This window comes from Eimeria necatrix, genomic scaffold (genome assembly GCF_000499385.1).
Source record: "Eimeria necatrix Houghton genomic scaffold, Enh_scaff122, whole genome shotgun sequence".
NCBI classification, from domain to species: domain Eukaryota; phylum Apicomplexa; class Conoidasida; order Eucoccidiorida; family Eimeriidae; genus Eimeria; species Eimeria necatrix.
In genome coordinates, this window is record NW_013651995.1 from 12,882 (window position 1) to 27,628 (window position 14,747).

Consider the following 14,747-nt stretch of genomic DNA (forward strand, 5'->3'; position numbering starts at 1 on the left):
TATAATTCCTTTATTCACTCGAAATTCATTTATTCATTTGCAATTCCTTTATTCATTTGTAATTCCTTTATTCATTTGTAATTCCTTTATCACTTATAATTCCTTTATTCATTTGTAATTCCTTTATCACTTATAATTCCTTTATTCACTTATAATTCCTTTATTCATTTGCAATTCCTTTATTCATTTGTAATTCCTTTATCAATTTGCAATTCCTTTATCAATTTGCAATTCCTTTATTCATTTGTAATTCCTTTATCAATTTGCAATTCCTTTATCAATTTGCAATTCCTTTATCAATTTGCAATTCCTTTATTCATTTGTTATGTTCATTTGTTCATTAATTTTGGCCTTCTGTCGAGGCCCCTTCAGCGGAGGGCTGGAGGAAATGCCTCTGGAGTTTCTTTCCCCCCATAATGCTTTTGTGGTGTTTCTTGCCGCCAGTTGCTGGCTGGGGTTTGTGTGTCGATGAGCAATTTAAATAGTTCTCTTCTGCACTTCTGCTGCTGCTGCTGCTGCTGCTGCTGCTGCTGCTGCTGCTGCTGTGGGGGCCAGCCTGTTGAAGAACTTGGTGCGCAGAGGCCTGCCAGAATAAACAAGGACAAAAATAAGTGCTGAATAGGCCTCTGAAAACAGAGCTGCAAATGCTGAGGCAAAAAAAAGAAAGTTTCCTTTTTTTGCCTCAGCATTTGCAGCTCAAAGTTTGGATTCATTTGCCTCTTGGAAGTGGAGTTGAAATGCGTCATTGGAGTGGGATCTGAACTGCTTTTGGTCTGCCGTATTGTCGCTTCGACTTGTCAGTCTTTTTGCCTTTCTTATTTGCTGCTTTAATTGGCATTTGGGGCAACCGAGGAGTCAATGCGCAGGGGTTGTTGCACTCCAGAAGCTGCATTTCCGTGCCAGTTCTGCTGAGTGAAACGGGAATAAGTAAATTAAAAATAAATAAATAAATAATAAATAAACAGATTACATGATCAAGCCTTTTCCTTCTACCCATAAATAAATTGGTGCATGTTTCCTTGTAGAAAGGAACTCTCAGGTTCTTGAATATACTCCATCATTCCCGCCTGCTGCAGAACATTGTGGCAAATTGAATGTGTGTTGTTCCACTTCATGTTCTGGAAAGAAAACTGCAAAAATGCCACTTCGCCCGCACAAACTTGGAAGTTTTTTGGGACTTTTGTTGCCGATGTGGCCAAAGGAAAGTTTCCTGCATATCTCACGGAGCCACAACTGCACTTCACAGCCCCCCAGGCTGAACAGTTCAGAACGCGGCGAGGCCGCTGGGGTGAAATGGCTCCAAAATCCCCCCGAAAATTGACAATTAGTTCTAAAAAGTTCCAATTTTAGGGTTATTTATAGCACAGATAGCACAGACACTTCTGTGGCCTAGGAAGCCAATGGATTCCCCGAGCTGCGGGTTGTGTGCGAGCGGCCATTGCTGAAACGGAACAGTAATTCGCTCGCCCTTATCTTCTTTCTGAACAGAGCAATAAATTCAATGTTGTTTTGGTCTTTTGCTTGCGTGGACTGTTTTGTAAACGCGATAAGTCATCTTTGTAGTTTCCTTCCCCTCATAGCTGCCAGGAGTGCCTGTCTCGCCACGCCTGAACCTGCTGCCTCACTAATTGTTAAGTGATCTTCTTGGCTTCTCTGCCTTCCACCACTTTCTTTGGGGAGGGAGAACTGAATTCTCTGCCTTCCACCACTTTCTTCGGGGAGGGAGAACTAAATGACTGGTCTGGCGCTGGCTTTCTGCGGAATCCTACCTGGGTTGAATCAAGCAACGATCTGAAGTGGCAGGATGCCAAGGGCTTTGAATTAGCGATCTCAGCCGCCAATCCGAAACAAAAAAAGCCGATTGGCATGCTGAAAAAAGACAAACATATGTTTAGCGAATTGGATCACTGCGAACAAAAAGAAAAGAGGCGAAAGCTTGGCCAGTGGCAAACCCACACACAGGACACAGCAGAAAGCCGCACAGCAGAGCGACGCAAATTTAAAGAAGAACACAAATTTGGCAGTGTTTACTTCGGAACATTTGACAGTGTTTACGTGGGACACATTTGAAATGACCCTTGATCTTGCCTTTGGCACCCGACTTGTGGACAAGCTGGATTTGATGTTCGTGAGTGAGGAGCTGTTTCCCTGCAGACGTGTCATGCACTCCCCACCAGCAGGCGTCAACTTCATTCAAAGATCATTTTCTCCCTTCTTTACTACCTTTGACATCTTCCTGTATAATTTAGTGAATAGGGGCCTCTGCCGTTCACAAAAGCTCTCAACAATGGGCGAAAAACGACGAAAACGCTTATAGTTGAAGAGTGACGGAATGAATATTACTCGCCATTAGTGGGGCAGGACACTGGCCACTAGGTACTCTAGTCTGTTTGAAACAAAAAGGGTTATATGGTAGATTACTCAGAAACACGTGCAGTGCCATCGGTGGAGCCTCATATCCTTATTGCAAAGAGCAGAAGCTGCTTGCCTGCATTCCTGTTCAATGTCTTTCTCGAAGTTGAAAGAATTGCTACATTAATTTTAGGGCGCTTTTAGTCTCAACCTCGCGCTATGGCCTCCAATGTCACAAGAACAGATGCGCGGCACAGCAATTCGAATGCGCTCACGCCGTATTTAGCTTTATTCAAACGCTTCGTGTTCTCCATGTAGATCGTCCTTTGTTTCAGAGGCTAAAACGTCATAATGAACAAGCATTGCAGTTTTCACCTCGCTGCAGCTCTGTACACAGAGCCATTTGCCACCGCGAGAGCTCAAAGGACGGACAAAGGCAAGGAGAAACGTCGCTGCCTGTGGTCAGCCTCAGCCATGAGCGTCACACAACGAACGGCTGCCAGAAATAACGGCACTGCAACTGCTCAGCAACTCCAGCAATTACGATGAAGCTATGAACGCGAATTTGTCTTGGAGTTTCTTCCCTGGCACCCTTGTCTGCTGGGCCTTTGCAGGATGAGAAGTGACATGGAGCCATCGTTGAAACAGCTACAATATCCTTATCCGAACAGCCTAAACGTGGCTGTGCGCGGTGGGGAACAGTCACCACTGTCACCTCGAGCAGGCACCCCTGGAAAGAAATAAGCACTGTTAGTTTGCTGACGTGATATGAATCGCGATGCTTGCTGAACGCGGTGAACAGTGGTGGCACTGACCTTACCGATGCTACTCAGATGATTCAACATTTTTGAAGGAATATGTGGTTCAAATGAAGGCAGTCCTGACTAGCACATAGCTTACTGGCTGCCTGCAAGATTTCGCCTATCTCGTCGCCGTAATCGCAGTAGAATCAGCGATCTAAATGCAGTATTGCCCTGCCATCTTGAATCTTGGTCTAAACCACACTCTACAGCGGCGCTCTTCTGCATCCGCTCCTTCTCAAGGAGGAATTTCGGAAAGCTTCCTTTTCTATGGCTTGTGAGGACTCTCGTGTTTTTAAGATTCCCTTGAAAGGCACTGTATTTGTGCGGGTAAGTCACTGAGCAGATACTACAATGCTCATGAATGATCTCCTCTCAGATGAAAAGTATATGTCTGAGGACTCGTAAATTTCACTGTGGGCAAGATTTTGTGCAGGAAAGTGAAGAAGCAGTAGACATTCCTGTTGTGACATGCACGGTTTTGGGCCTGGAAATCTAGTTGTACATGGTACAGAAGGTGATTCTGGGCTTCATCACACAGGGATGGGCGCGTTGTTGCAGGAAGATTCAGTACTGCAGGGCTGGGCGCTACAGGTTTCAGTGGTGGCTGCCTCAGTAGCGGTCCAGCGAATGATGCTGTTCTGATTGCTAAGCGTGGGACAAATCAGCCCTTTGACCTTTCACTTGCCAGGCTTCACCCATCATGAAGAGCGCCAGCAAGACGTTTTCTTGCTTGCAAGCTTCCCAGTATCTCGGCACTAACCAAAACAGTGGACGGTGACTAAATGCCAAGTCATCGCTGTGGGGTGTATCTGCCGTTAGGACTCCTGCTGCTGCATCTGAATTTGGAATTTATTTTTGCTGAATCTTAAAAAATAAGCATCCCATAGCTTCGCTTAATTGCTGCACATCGCCCGCGCATCTTGGAACCTGCATATGAGAACCAGGTAACAAGCCAAATATTCGGGCTCCTGCCGATCCTGTTGGGCTTCTTATGTCTAGTTCCAAGACCAAGACAGAGGTACACAAAAGCACAAAAGTCGCCGCCTCGCAATGAGTTTCTGCGCCTGAAGCACTGGAAGATAATGTTCGCGCGCACTATAAACTACAATTTGAATGGGCGCGAGAATTGAATGCGAGTTCCGTCTCAGTGTCACGAAAAGCTCCACTGGTTGTCTTTTTCTGTTTCCCCAGAATGTCATTCGGAGAAAAAAAATGAATCTAAGCAGCGGATGAAAACTATAAGATCAATAGATCAAAAGATCTTGTTTTGTCTTTCGACTGACTGACCAAATGCTTTCACAAAGTCGCAACGCGTTTTAGAAACGTACTATATCGGATTTGCCTACCATACAGAATGGAACAAATCAATCACCAAACGGAGGCCAAAAAGTGAAATGCCTGATTTATATATTCTCATCGTCCCCTTCTATTTCATTACAAAAAGGATTTTATTAAAACAAGACGAGAAGGCTCGCTGCAGTTGCTTGCATATTCGAATGATTCGCAGTGAAAGAGCGATTGTCCGGTTACAGGAAATCAAAATCGTTTCCATTAAAAGCAAATCACCAACGAGCATGTGATCACTGACAAAAACAAGATTCAAACGCGAAACTTCTCCGGTTTAGAGTTATTGCGTGGGAGCAACAAATGACGCGCTCGGTCAAAGTAAAAAAGACATTAAATACATTACGAAGCTGATGCTGCGCTTATGCACGGCCTCCTCTCAGGTGGGAAGTGAGTGCTTCGGCTTCATTAGGCTTCAATATGGGGAGAATCCTGTATAGGAAAGAGACGAAGCAGTCGATGGTGGTAGTGATGGTGATTTTACAAGGTTCCGGCTCTGGGACGCTGGTTGTGCATTGTCTAGAAGATGGCAGCGTGGTGGTCGGTTCGGTAGTCGATGCATGGGTGCTGCACGATCCAGTGCTGGACGCTTCGGTGCTAGATGCTTCCGTGCTAGATGCTCCGGTGCTGGACGATCCAGTGCTGGACGCTTCGGTGCTAGATGCTTCCGTGCTAGATGCTCCGGTGCTGGACGCTTCGGTGCTGGACGCCTCGGTGCTGGACGCTTCGGTGCTGGACGCTTCGGTGCTGGACGCTTCTGTGCTGGACGCTTCGGTGCTAGATGCTCCGGTGCTGGACGCTTCGGTACTCGACGCTTCGGTGCTAGATGCTCCGGTGCTGGACGCTTCGGTACTCGACGCTTCAGTTGAAGATGCTTCAGTTGAAGATGCTTCAGTTGAAGATGCTTCAGTTGAAGATGCTTCAGTAGATGAGGCTTCAGTTGAAGATGCTTCAGTTGAAGATGCTTCAGTTGAAGATGCTTCAGTAGATGAGGCTTCAGTAGATGAGGCTTCAGTAGATGAGGCTTCAGTAGATGAGGCTTCAGTAGATGAGGCTTCAGTAGAGGAGGCTTCAGTAGAGGAGGCTTCAGTAGAGGAGGCTTCAGTAGAGGAGGCTTCAGTAGAGGAGGCTTCAGTAGATGAGGCTTCAGTTGAAGATGCTTCAGTTGAAGATGCTTCAGTTGAAGATGCCTCTGTTGAAGATGCTTCAGTTGAAGATGCCTCAGTTGAAGATGCCTCAGTTGAAGACGCTTCAGTTGAAGACGCTTCAGTTGAAGATGCCTCAGTTGAAGATGCCTCAGTTGAAGATGCCTCAGTTGAAGATGCCTCAGTTGAAGATGCCTCAGTTGAAGATGCCCCAGTTGAAGATGCCTCAGTTGAAGATCCCTCTGTTGAAGATCCCTCTGTTGAAGATCCCTCTGTTGAAGATCCCTCAGTTGAGGAGGCTTCAGTTGAAGATCCCTCAGTAGAGGAGGCTTCAGTAGAGGAGGCTTCAGTAGAGGAGGCTTCAGTAGAAGAGGCTTCAGTAGAGGAGGCTTCAGTAGAGGAGGCTTCAGTAGATGAGGCTTCAGTGGACGAAGCTTCAGTGGACGAAGCTTCAGTGGACGAAGCCTCAGTGGATGAGGCTTCAGTGGATGAAGCTTCTGTAGAAGATGCCTCAGTCGAAGATGCTTCGGTCGAAGATGCTTCAGTCGAAGATGCTTCGGTCGAAGATGCTTCAGTCGAGGATGCTTCAGTCGAAGATGCCTCAGTTGAAGACCCTTCAGTTGAAGACCCTTCAGTTGAAGATGCCTCAGTCGAAGATGCCTCAGTTGAAGATCCCTCCGTTGAAGATGCCTCAGTTGAAGATGCCCCAGTTGAAGATGCCTCAGTTGAAGATGCCTCAGTTGAAGATCCCTCAGTTGAAGATCCCCCAGTTGAAGATGCCTCAGTTGAAGATGCCTCTGTTGAGGATGCCTCAGTTGAGGATGCCTCGGTAGATGATGCCTCAGTTGAAGACGCCTCAGTTGAGGATGCCTCAGTTGAAGATCCCTCAGTTGAAGATCCCTCAGTTGAAGATCCCTCAGTTGAAGACGCCTCAGTTGAAGATGCCTCTGTTGAGGATGCCTCAGTTGAGGATGCCTCGGTAGATGATGCCTCAGTTGAAGACGCCTCAGTTGAAGATCCCTCAGTTGAAGATCCCTCAGTTGAAGATCCCTCAGTTGAGGATGCCTCTGTTGAGGATGCCTCGGTAGAAGATGCCTCAGTCGAGGAGGCTTCAGTAGAAGATGCCTCAGTTGAAGATCCTTCAGTAGAAGATCCTTCAGTAGAAGATGCCTCAGTGGAAGATGCCTCTGTCGAAGACGCCTCAGTCGAAGATGCCTGAGTTGAAGATGCTTCAGTAGAGGATGCTTCAGTTGAAGATGCCTCAGTCGAAGATGCCTCAGTTGAAGATGCCTCAGTCGAGGATGCCTCAGTCGAAGACGCCTCAGTCGAAGACGCCTCAGTCGAAGACGCCTCGGTAGAAGATGCCTCAGTTGAAGATGCCTCAGTTGAAGATGCCTCAGTTGAAGATGCCTCAGTTGAAGATGCCTCAGTTGAAGATGCCTCAGTTGAAGATGCCTCGGTGGAAGATGCCTCAGTTGAAGATGCCTCAGTTGAAGATGCCTCGGTGGAAGATGCCTCAGTTGAAGATCCCTCAGTTGAAGATCCCTCAGTTGAAGATCCCTCAGTTGAAGATGCCTCAGTTGAAGACGCCTCAGTTGAAGATGCCTCAGTTGAAGATGCCTCAGTTGAAGATGCCTGAGTTGTGCTTGGCTCAGTTGTACTTGGCTCAGTTGAAACTGCTTCCGTTGTGGACGGTTCCGTAACAGGGGCAGATGTCGTTGTGCTGGTGTAGCATGCGCTGCAGCAGAAAGCTGTGTATCCCCTTTCACAGAGGAACCTGCGGAGAGCAGCCTCTAGTTCTTCTTTTGGGACTTCCTGTTTTTCTTCGAGAAAATCAGTAATATCTTCCAAGAGGCCAGGGCTTTCACGGATCACGGGGTATCTCGCGTCCAGACCAGGGAAAATCGCCAGTATTTGCTGTAAATCAACTTCTCTGCGGGGAGCAGCTCCTTTGGCCGACATGGCACAAGAATCCTGCGCCCAGAGAAGGGCTACACCTGAGAAAGGAAAGCATACGGGTATTGCCGAAAAATTACGGAACTCAACCTCAACCGGAGAAAAGTGGAGTGCTTACCGAGCAGAATCGGAGCTGAACATCTCCGAAGGGAAGAGAGGATCGTCATTTTCGTGAAAAAGAGTGAAGTTGCGAATAGGGGAAAGATGGATCGGAGTGATGGCCCGTAACTTCCGGTCGGCCTAAGAGGGAGCGCGCCGAGGGCTCCGTGCTAAAAAACGGCTGGAAAAGAGGCACCATACGAAAATGAGAAGGCCAAAATTTGGATTTGGGCAAACTGTTGTTACCTACTTAGAAGTGCAGTGTTGGAGGAAGACGGTTAACTGAGAGGTGGTCTGCCTGCTGGAGAACACCAGACACCACTGGACTGCAAGATGACGCCTAATGCCCGCGAGTAGTTGGGGGAACTGACACTTGAATACCTGAAATTACCGGAAGTAAATTGTAGGTACCAAGTGAGAATCGAAGTTTGGTTGTGCTTTCTGATTCAGTAATCACAGCGAAGTTTTCTCGGCTGTCAAGACACCGCAAAGTGACCCAGCTCGGACAACACCATCGGCAGCGTTGTTCTTCCGAAATGGTTCTGAGCTATGGGTGCTTCCTTGCACAACTCCAAATCTAGCCAATTTTTAGTCAAAACTGAGTACTCATTAGAAGGGAAACAACTGCTTCAGCCTACTCAAAGGCAAAGTATGGGAGTCAGAGGTGCCTTAGGTTGCCAGTTCTCCTCCGTGATGCTGAAACAGTGTCTGACATAGCTGAAAAACATAAATTTAGAAATAAGTATGCAGTATGCATGCTATTTAGCAGAATGCAGGTTCACGAATCGTATGCTGTAGGCGAGCTCTTTCTCATAAGCTATTCGAGCGTTGTTCAGTGCTGGGCTAACTGTGTATATGAGAATCTGGAGCGCATGCCTGCCAGTGCTGGCAAGTGGCAACGCTGGAAGTCATGTGTTGAAGCAAGACTTAGATCGCCAGGCAAATGATAAAATCGTATGTACAAAGGAAGCCATCTTTCGCACTCGAGGCAGCCGTGAGCTGCACCCGAGTCCGTAGACTGTTTGTGCTGTAAGCTTCCACCTTCGCATTCACGCGATGGAACATCGGCAGAAACGAAATTTACACTGCCGGTCAATATAATGCCCAATTGCCAGCCGGCAACAAGGTCGAAAAACAATGCTGTGCGACATGTTGCACAGAGGGGCAAGCGCAAGCATGGCAAGCATGGACGAAATCAGCATGTTCAGTCGCCAGTCCGCATTTGCACATTGTTACTCCATGGCTTTTCGCGAGTCCAGATTCCTTTTATAAAAAACTGCATGTGTACTAGGTCCACAGCAAAGGACTCTGCATGCTGGAAACGCTCAATTCAGTATGATCACTTGAATTGGCACTTGCACATATCAGCGAACTTCAGACTCCGCTGAGCGTCATATACATTGTCAACTTTTGCCGTACACGGTTCGCCCTCATTACTGCCACAGGAATGCATGCACAAGAAAGTCAACCAATCCGTCTACATCAGCAAACGTGCTCAGATACCCTAAAGAAATCCGTACAGACCCAACAGCCTTTGAATGAATCCGTGGCCCAGATCCAATCCAACCGAAATCTGAAGATGGACGAACGAGCACGGCACCACTGGGGTCTGAACAACTTTCTCTTACGCGAGTTGCATTGACAATTTCGGCACCAGTTAGTCCTAAGAAATCCTGAGGGAAAGTGGATGACAGAGCAAGAAGGCAACCCTCTAGGTGTGTGGAAGGCAACATATAAGAGTAATGCAGGGGGTAAAGTTACACTGACAGGGACTTGGAGATTCACCTGGCAGCCTCCAGGGTTGCAGAAGCATCCTGTGCGCAGATGAATGCCTGCGGCAGCCGTTCTGGCCTCAACCTGAATAGAAGCGCACAGCCAAAGTGGTCTCAGTGAGCAGCGGCACGTGAGGCAACAAAAACACCTAAGTAACTAAGCCTAAATTATCGTGGACAAGCCACACTTTCACGTCGAGCCGCACCTCTCCAAATGGAATAAATGAACCGTCAGGCTTAAGCAGATTGAAATTCACGATTCCGCCTGAATGCTCCCAGCCCACATAAAGTTTTCACAGTAGTGAGCAAAACCCCGTCACCAGCCAAAGGTATATCGATAGATTCTGCCAGAAAAATGGAATATTCATAGAATAAGAGAGATGACAAAGGCCAAACAGGCCGCGCACTACACATGGATGACACAACACGAAGAAACTGCTTTTGACCTAGCAAGCATAACCAAACAGGCTCCCTACTAATGATCACATGCTCAGCATACCGGAAGGTTCCTCCGTGCGTCCCCAGTAAAGAAGCACAAACGGAGCTCCATTTCGGTGACGGAGAGATTTCAGCGATCGGTAGAGATGGCGAGTCAGCGACGCTACGTGCCGTTCAATTTGGTCCATTCCAATAGCCTGGGGCATAGAAGCACAGAACGCATGACGAAATGCCTTTCTAAAATCCCTTGATTTTGGCTTTAGCAACTGCCTACATACATGGCACGTGCACAGCATACGGCCTTCGAGGTATTCCAATTCAAGCTGGATAGAGCGATATTCTGCGGCGAGTTTGAAAAACCCTACCTGGAGAGCTGCAAAGCCATACTTAATGGCAGCAATGGAAAGAAAGTTGACAGTACCGTCTTCTAGGCGAGCAGAAATGTCCTTCTTCGGCTTTTGCCACCGCGCGTCGCATAGAGAGCCCGAAACACTGCCTCCCCCCCAGTAGACCTGCAGCAGCATCCGCATCCGCCCATATTTACACCTTTTTCCCCATTCTCAGCGCTTTTAGTAGAGCCACTGCTAGGGGAAATCGCTCCGAATTGACTTTAGCACCGCAAATCCTATTTCTAAAATGCTAGGGAGCAGCAAAGGCTCCACACCTTCTTGAGCACATCTGCGGCGCTGCGTTTAAGCACTAGAGCTCCCAATCCTGTGGGGTATCCGAACACTTTGTAGAAGGACACCGCTAGAAAGTCTGCAGCCTTCTCCAGCCCATTTCCAGACAACTGAATCCGTGTTGTCGGCGCCGCAGCAGCTGCATCAAGGAGGACGAGCCACCGACAGCCATCGGAAAGCCCGAACCTGCAGTGCGCAGCCACAGACAACGCCAAAAGACAGTGACATCACATACTTGAGTAAATTAACGGAAATTCATCTAAGATGTATTAATTCAGTGCTGCAGCTTCCAGGCACGTACGGGCAAACAAGGTACAAGGCTTATGAGACAAGGAGAGAAAACGCTCTGACAGGGCAGGTGCTGTCTTACTTGTGGATTTTTTCTATCCATCCAACGGGGTATGACGTGCCATTAAAGTTATCCTTAAGAGGAAAACCAAAAAGACAGTAAGGGTGGGAGGAGCTGTCGCTCCAGTCAGTCTTCAAGCCTTCCTTTTCCCTCTCCGCCAAAATCGAGTTCACCTCGCGTTCTGATAACGCTCTTACGGCCTCCACTCCGGCGGCGTATGCAAGTTCTCTAAAAAGCAGACAAACACAGAGTCATAGGCGCAAATGCAGTTGTACCACGAGCTGTGGTGCGAGTCGCTGCTGCGTCGGGTACTTCTGGCTCCATTCGGGCTGTGTTTCCCTCTAGAAACAAAAGATATGAAAGGCAGTGCATATACTTCCAAGCTGCAAGCAGATGTCAAGCCACCCAAAGCAACAAAACGAGGACAAAATGGAAAGCTAGAAAGAAGAAAGCTCACCTAACGCCCAAGACGGAGTTGTGATTTATTCTTAAATAGAAAAAACTCGACTTTCCACTAAAGGGAAAGTCCTCACCAACCAGCTTTATAGCTGCAGTGGCGCCTGAACGCAGAGAGACAGGCATCTGACCAAACAGCAACACCAGTAGCAGCAACACAGGGGCAGCAGCAGCAATAGTAGCACAGCACGTCGGAACGACAACAGCGACAGCAGCAGCAGCAAAAGCATTAACGCCAATACCAACTAGAAAGATTAACAAGAAGTACGGAAATAACTGTGGCAGAAACAGAAGAAGGCTGGTCCAAAGCGGTATGACCAAAAATTCTACATAATATTTCGGCTCTTTACCCGAAGTGAAGACAACTGCAAAGTCACTTTCCTCAGCACCAAAAAACTTCAGGGTCAACTCGCGGGCCTCTCGAGTCCTCTCATCTGAGGAACAACGGCAACTGTAGAAGCAGCGGCAGGAGCTGCAGCAGCAGCTGCAGCAGCACGTTTGCCGGCAATATGCATTTTTCAAAAGACAAGCATATACTTCCACGTACAGCCGTAGTTGCACCTTTACATTCACGTATGCATGTATGTGTAAAAAATGCTGTACATATTATTGTGTGCAAACTCATTTATTTGTGTGTAGGACCTCGCTTGAAGGCTGATGCCTCTGGCGTTTTCGGTGTTTGCAGAGGACTTTAGAAAGCCTCAAATGCTTGCTTTTGCTTTCTTTTCTTCCCGTGAAAAATCGTGTTTCATTTTATATTTCACTCGTACATTAACGCACATATAATTGCAACGGAATAACGCATGTTGAAATCCATGCACGCGTGGCATATGCAAGAGCGAGTACGCAGAAAAAAACTCACATTTGCTTACACACACATCCAAATAAAGAAATACATAGGCAAGCAAATGAAAGGCAAGCATACGTGCGATTTACGCTTAATTAGACTCTAGGAAGGCCTAGGAGTCACCTGTCAGCTTCGCTGAGGGATTGCGGGAGTGAGCATTGCCGAACGCGTGCAGTCCCAAATCCTTGAAGACCGACAGCAGCTGCTGCTCTTGATAAGGGGCAGCGCCTGCAGACGCAAAGATGAACAAAACATGCAGGAGGCATGCGACCACATACCAGGGAGAAGACACCTCAGTAGCACAAGCATGTGGGGAAGCGCAGGCGCAGATGCAAGCAGATACAGAAAGACATACGCGGACACAAGAAGAACAGGGACCTATATAGGTGAAGAGAGCCAACAGGCAGAAGGCGCAGACGCAAAGAAAGAAGCAAAAATAAATATATAAACGGCGGCAACCTTGAAGGAAAAGCGAGAGGTTCAGAGATACTGGCAGATCAGATATGCAATGAACTGCAGCTACTGGGTGTAGAGCGTGCACACACTCAAGTCCGACTGAGACGGCAACACACAGCAGGAAAATGCGAAGGAAGATGGAACAGATGGACAGGTGCAGCCGAGACAGAGTCAGAAATCAAACATGGATAGGGAAGAAAAGGACATGAAAACTGCCTGTTCTCGTCTTCAGTCAGATCGCAGAGAGAATAATATTCCATAGTAACACAACGGCAACAGCAAGAACGTAAATATAATGGAAACAACAGCGGCAGAAGCTGCAGCAGAACTGCGGGCCGTTTGTTGCTGTTAAGTGTTGTTTTGGCGAAAGAGCGTCTGCCGCTCATCTATTTCTGCGTTGCGTTTCCTGTAGTTCTCCATTTTCGCCTGTCTCATGAGCTTGTGGCATATGTAGGTAGTGACATATCATATCTTACTTATTTTCTATCGCTGCTTGAACTATAATCAACGTATTAATGCTTTACTGCATTTTCCTTCCTATTTTTGCCTCTCCTGGTACCTTTGTTTGTGCCTGTGTCTACTCTGTGTCTTAGTTTGTGTCCTAGTCCTGGTGTGTGTCAGTGTCTGACCCGCATAGTCCAGGTAGATATCTCCCTTTAGCCTTCGCAGCTGCTTCTGAGCAGTTTCTTCTGCCTTGAGTGAATAGTCTTCTCCGAACTGCAGCAAAAACTGCTGCCGCCTTTCTGCATGCGTCGGCGCCCGGCCCCGCCTGCACAGGCTCTCCGGATGGTGCTCCCTTTCGCGCTTGCTGCTGCTCTTTTCGCTGTCTGCTGCCAGCAGCTGCTGCACCTCCTTCTGGGCAGCAGAGAACACACCTTCTATGTGCTCAGGCAGTGTGTCGGGGCTCTCGGGACGGGGGCTGTGGGCGGCAGCAGGTACCCTTTCGTCGGCAGTCTTGGGGCCCTCTCTCACTCTTTCTTTTGCTGCTATTTTGGAACTTTCAGAGGCAGGAAGTTCAATATGAGGGCCTTCTTGTGGGGGCTTCGCATGGGTCGCTCTTACGGGGGCAAAAACGATACTGGCAGTGTACGAAGAGGGGTGCTCCCAGCCCTGTGAGTCAACCACTGAGCAGAGCGGGCCTTGAGTCTGCTGCTGTTCTTCCTGTTGCTGCAGTTGATCCGGCTTACTCTGCTGCTCCTGCTGCTTCAAGCAAGCTTCTTGTGTCTCTTCAGTGGGGAGAGGCTCGGGGATGAAGTATACGCCCTCAGGGGACAAGCCAGAAATGGAAGGAGGCGGCTGCGTGGCCGCCACCGTCACGCCTGCTGCTGCGGGCGTCTCCCCGCTGCAGCTGCACGGCTGGTCGTCTGTGGCAGCAAGCACGCCAGCAGCAGCAGCATCAGAAGCACGAGCGCCGGCCAAAACGACAGTGAGCAGCGCTATGCCACAGGCGCACGCGAGCCCTTGTCTCCTCATCCTTTCTTTCATGTATGGGGGGGAAATAAAACAAGAACGCCCTTTCTGGTGTTTTCGCTGCCTCTACGGCGCGTTTGCTGCACAATACATGGAGAGCTTCCGAGAGTCCCTCAGGGCCTCAACCGTGCGAAGCTCAGGTAAAATGAGATCCAACTCGCCGAATTCGTGCGATAGGCGAAACAAAAAAAAAACAAATTAGCTTAATCACATTGAATTAACTCTTTAAAAACTAGAATAAAAACCCTGGGAACCGACTAGCTAAGGAGTCGCAGCCGCGTCGGTCTCGTCAGCGCCGCCGCCTCGTGAGCCCTCAAGGGCCCCACGAGTGTTGGGAGCAACTTTATTTAGGGCCGTCGTCTATGCGTCTTCTGGTTTGTGCAAATAAATATATTCAATTTGTGTTACTGCAACTTTCAACCAGACAAGCGGACACGCGCAAAAACGCCAAACGCGAAAAGCCTCCTCAATGATCTGAACGGCTGCGCAAGGCTGCACCATCTCCAGAAAAAGTATATGCCTGTCTTCCTTGGCTCACAATAACGTCCCGAAATTTTAGCCATACAAAGAGAGGCTGCTA

The 14,747-nt window shown here is 48.2% G+C and overlaps 2 protein-coding genes across 2 annotated transcripts; both read right to left on the minus strand.

Moving 5' to 3' along the window:
- Window positions 1-4,861: 4,861 nt before the first annotated feature.
- ENH_00007970 (hypothetical protein, conserved) lies at window positions 4,862-7,767 on the minus strand (the record flags this gene model as incomplete). Its single annotated transcript, XM_013578621.1, has 2 exons — window positions 4,862-7,641; window positions 7,719-7,767. The coding sequence occupies 2 exons, from the start codon at window positions 7,765-7,767 to the stop codon at window positions 4,862-4,864; spliced, it is 2,829 nt and encodes a 942-aa protein (XP_013434075.1).
- A 1,365-nt stretch (window positions 7,768-9,132) lies between these two features.
- On the minus strand, window positions 9,133-14,170 carry ENH_00007980 (molybdopterin cofactor sulfurase, putative; the record flags this gene model as incomplete). The annotated part of the gene is made up of 11 exons (XM_013578622.1): window positions 9,133-9,372; window positions 9,485-9,556; window positions 9,678-9,736; window positions 9,971-10,106; window positions 10,275-10,421; window positions 10,574-10,775; window positions 10,960-11,166; window positions 11,396-11,498; window positions 11,745-11,828; window positions 12,365-12,469; window positions 13,327-14,170. 11 exons carry the CDS (start codon window positions 14,168-14,170, stop codon window positions 9,133-9,135), a joined length of 2,199 nt encoding a protein of 732 aa, XP_013434076.1.
- Window positions 14,171-14,747: the final 577 nt, after the last annotated feature.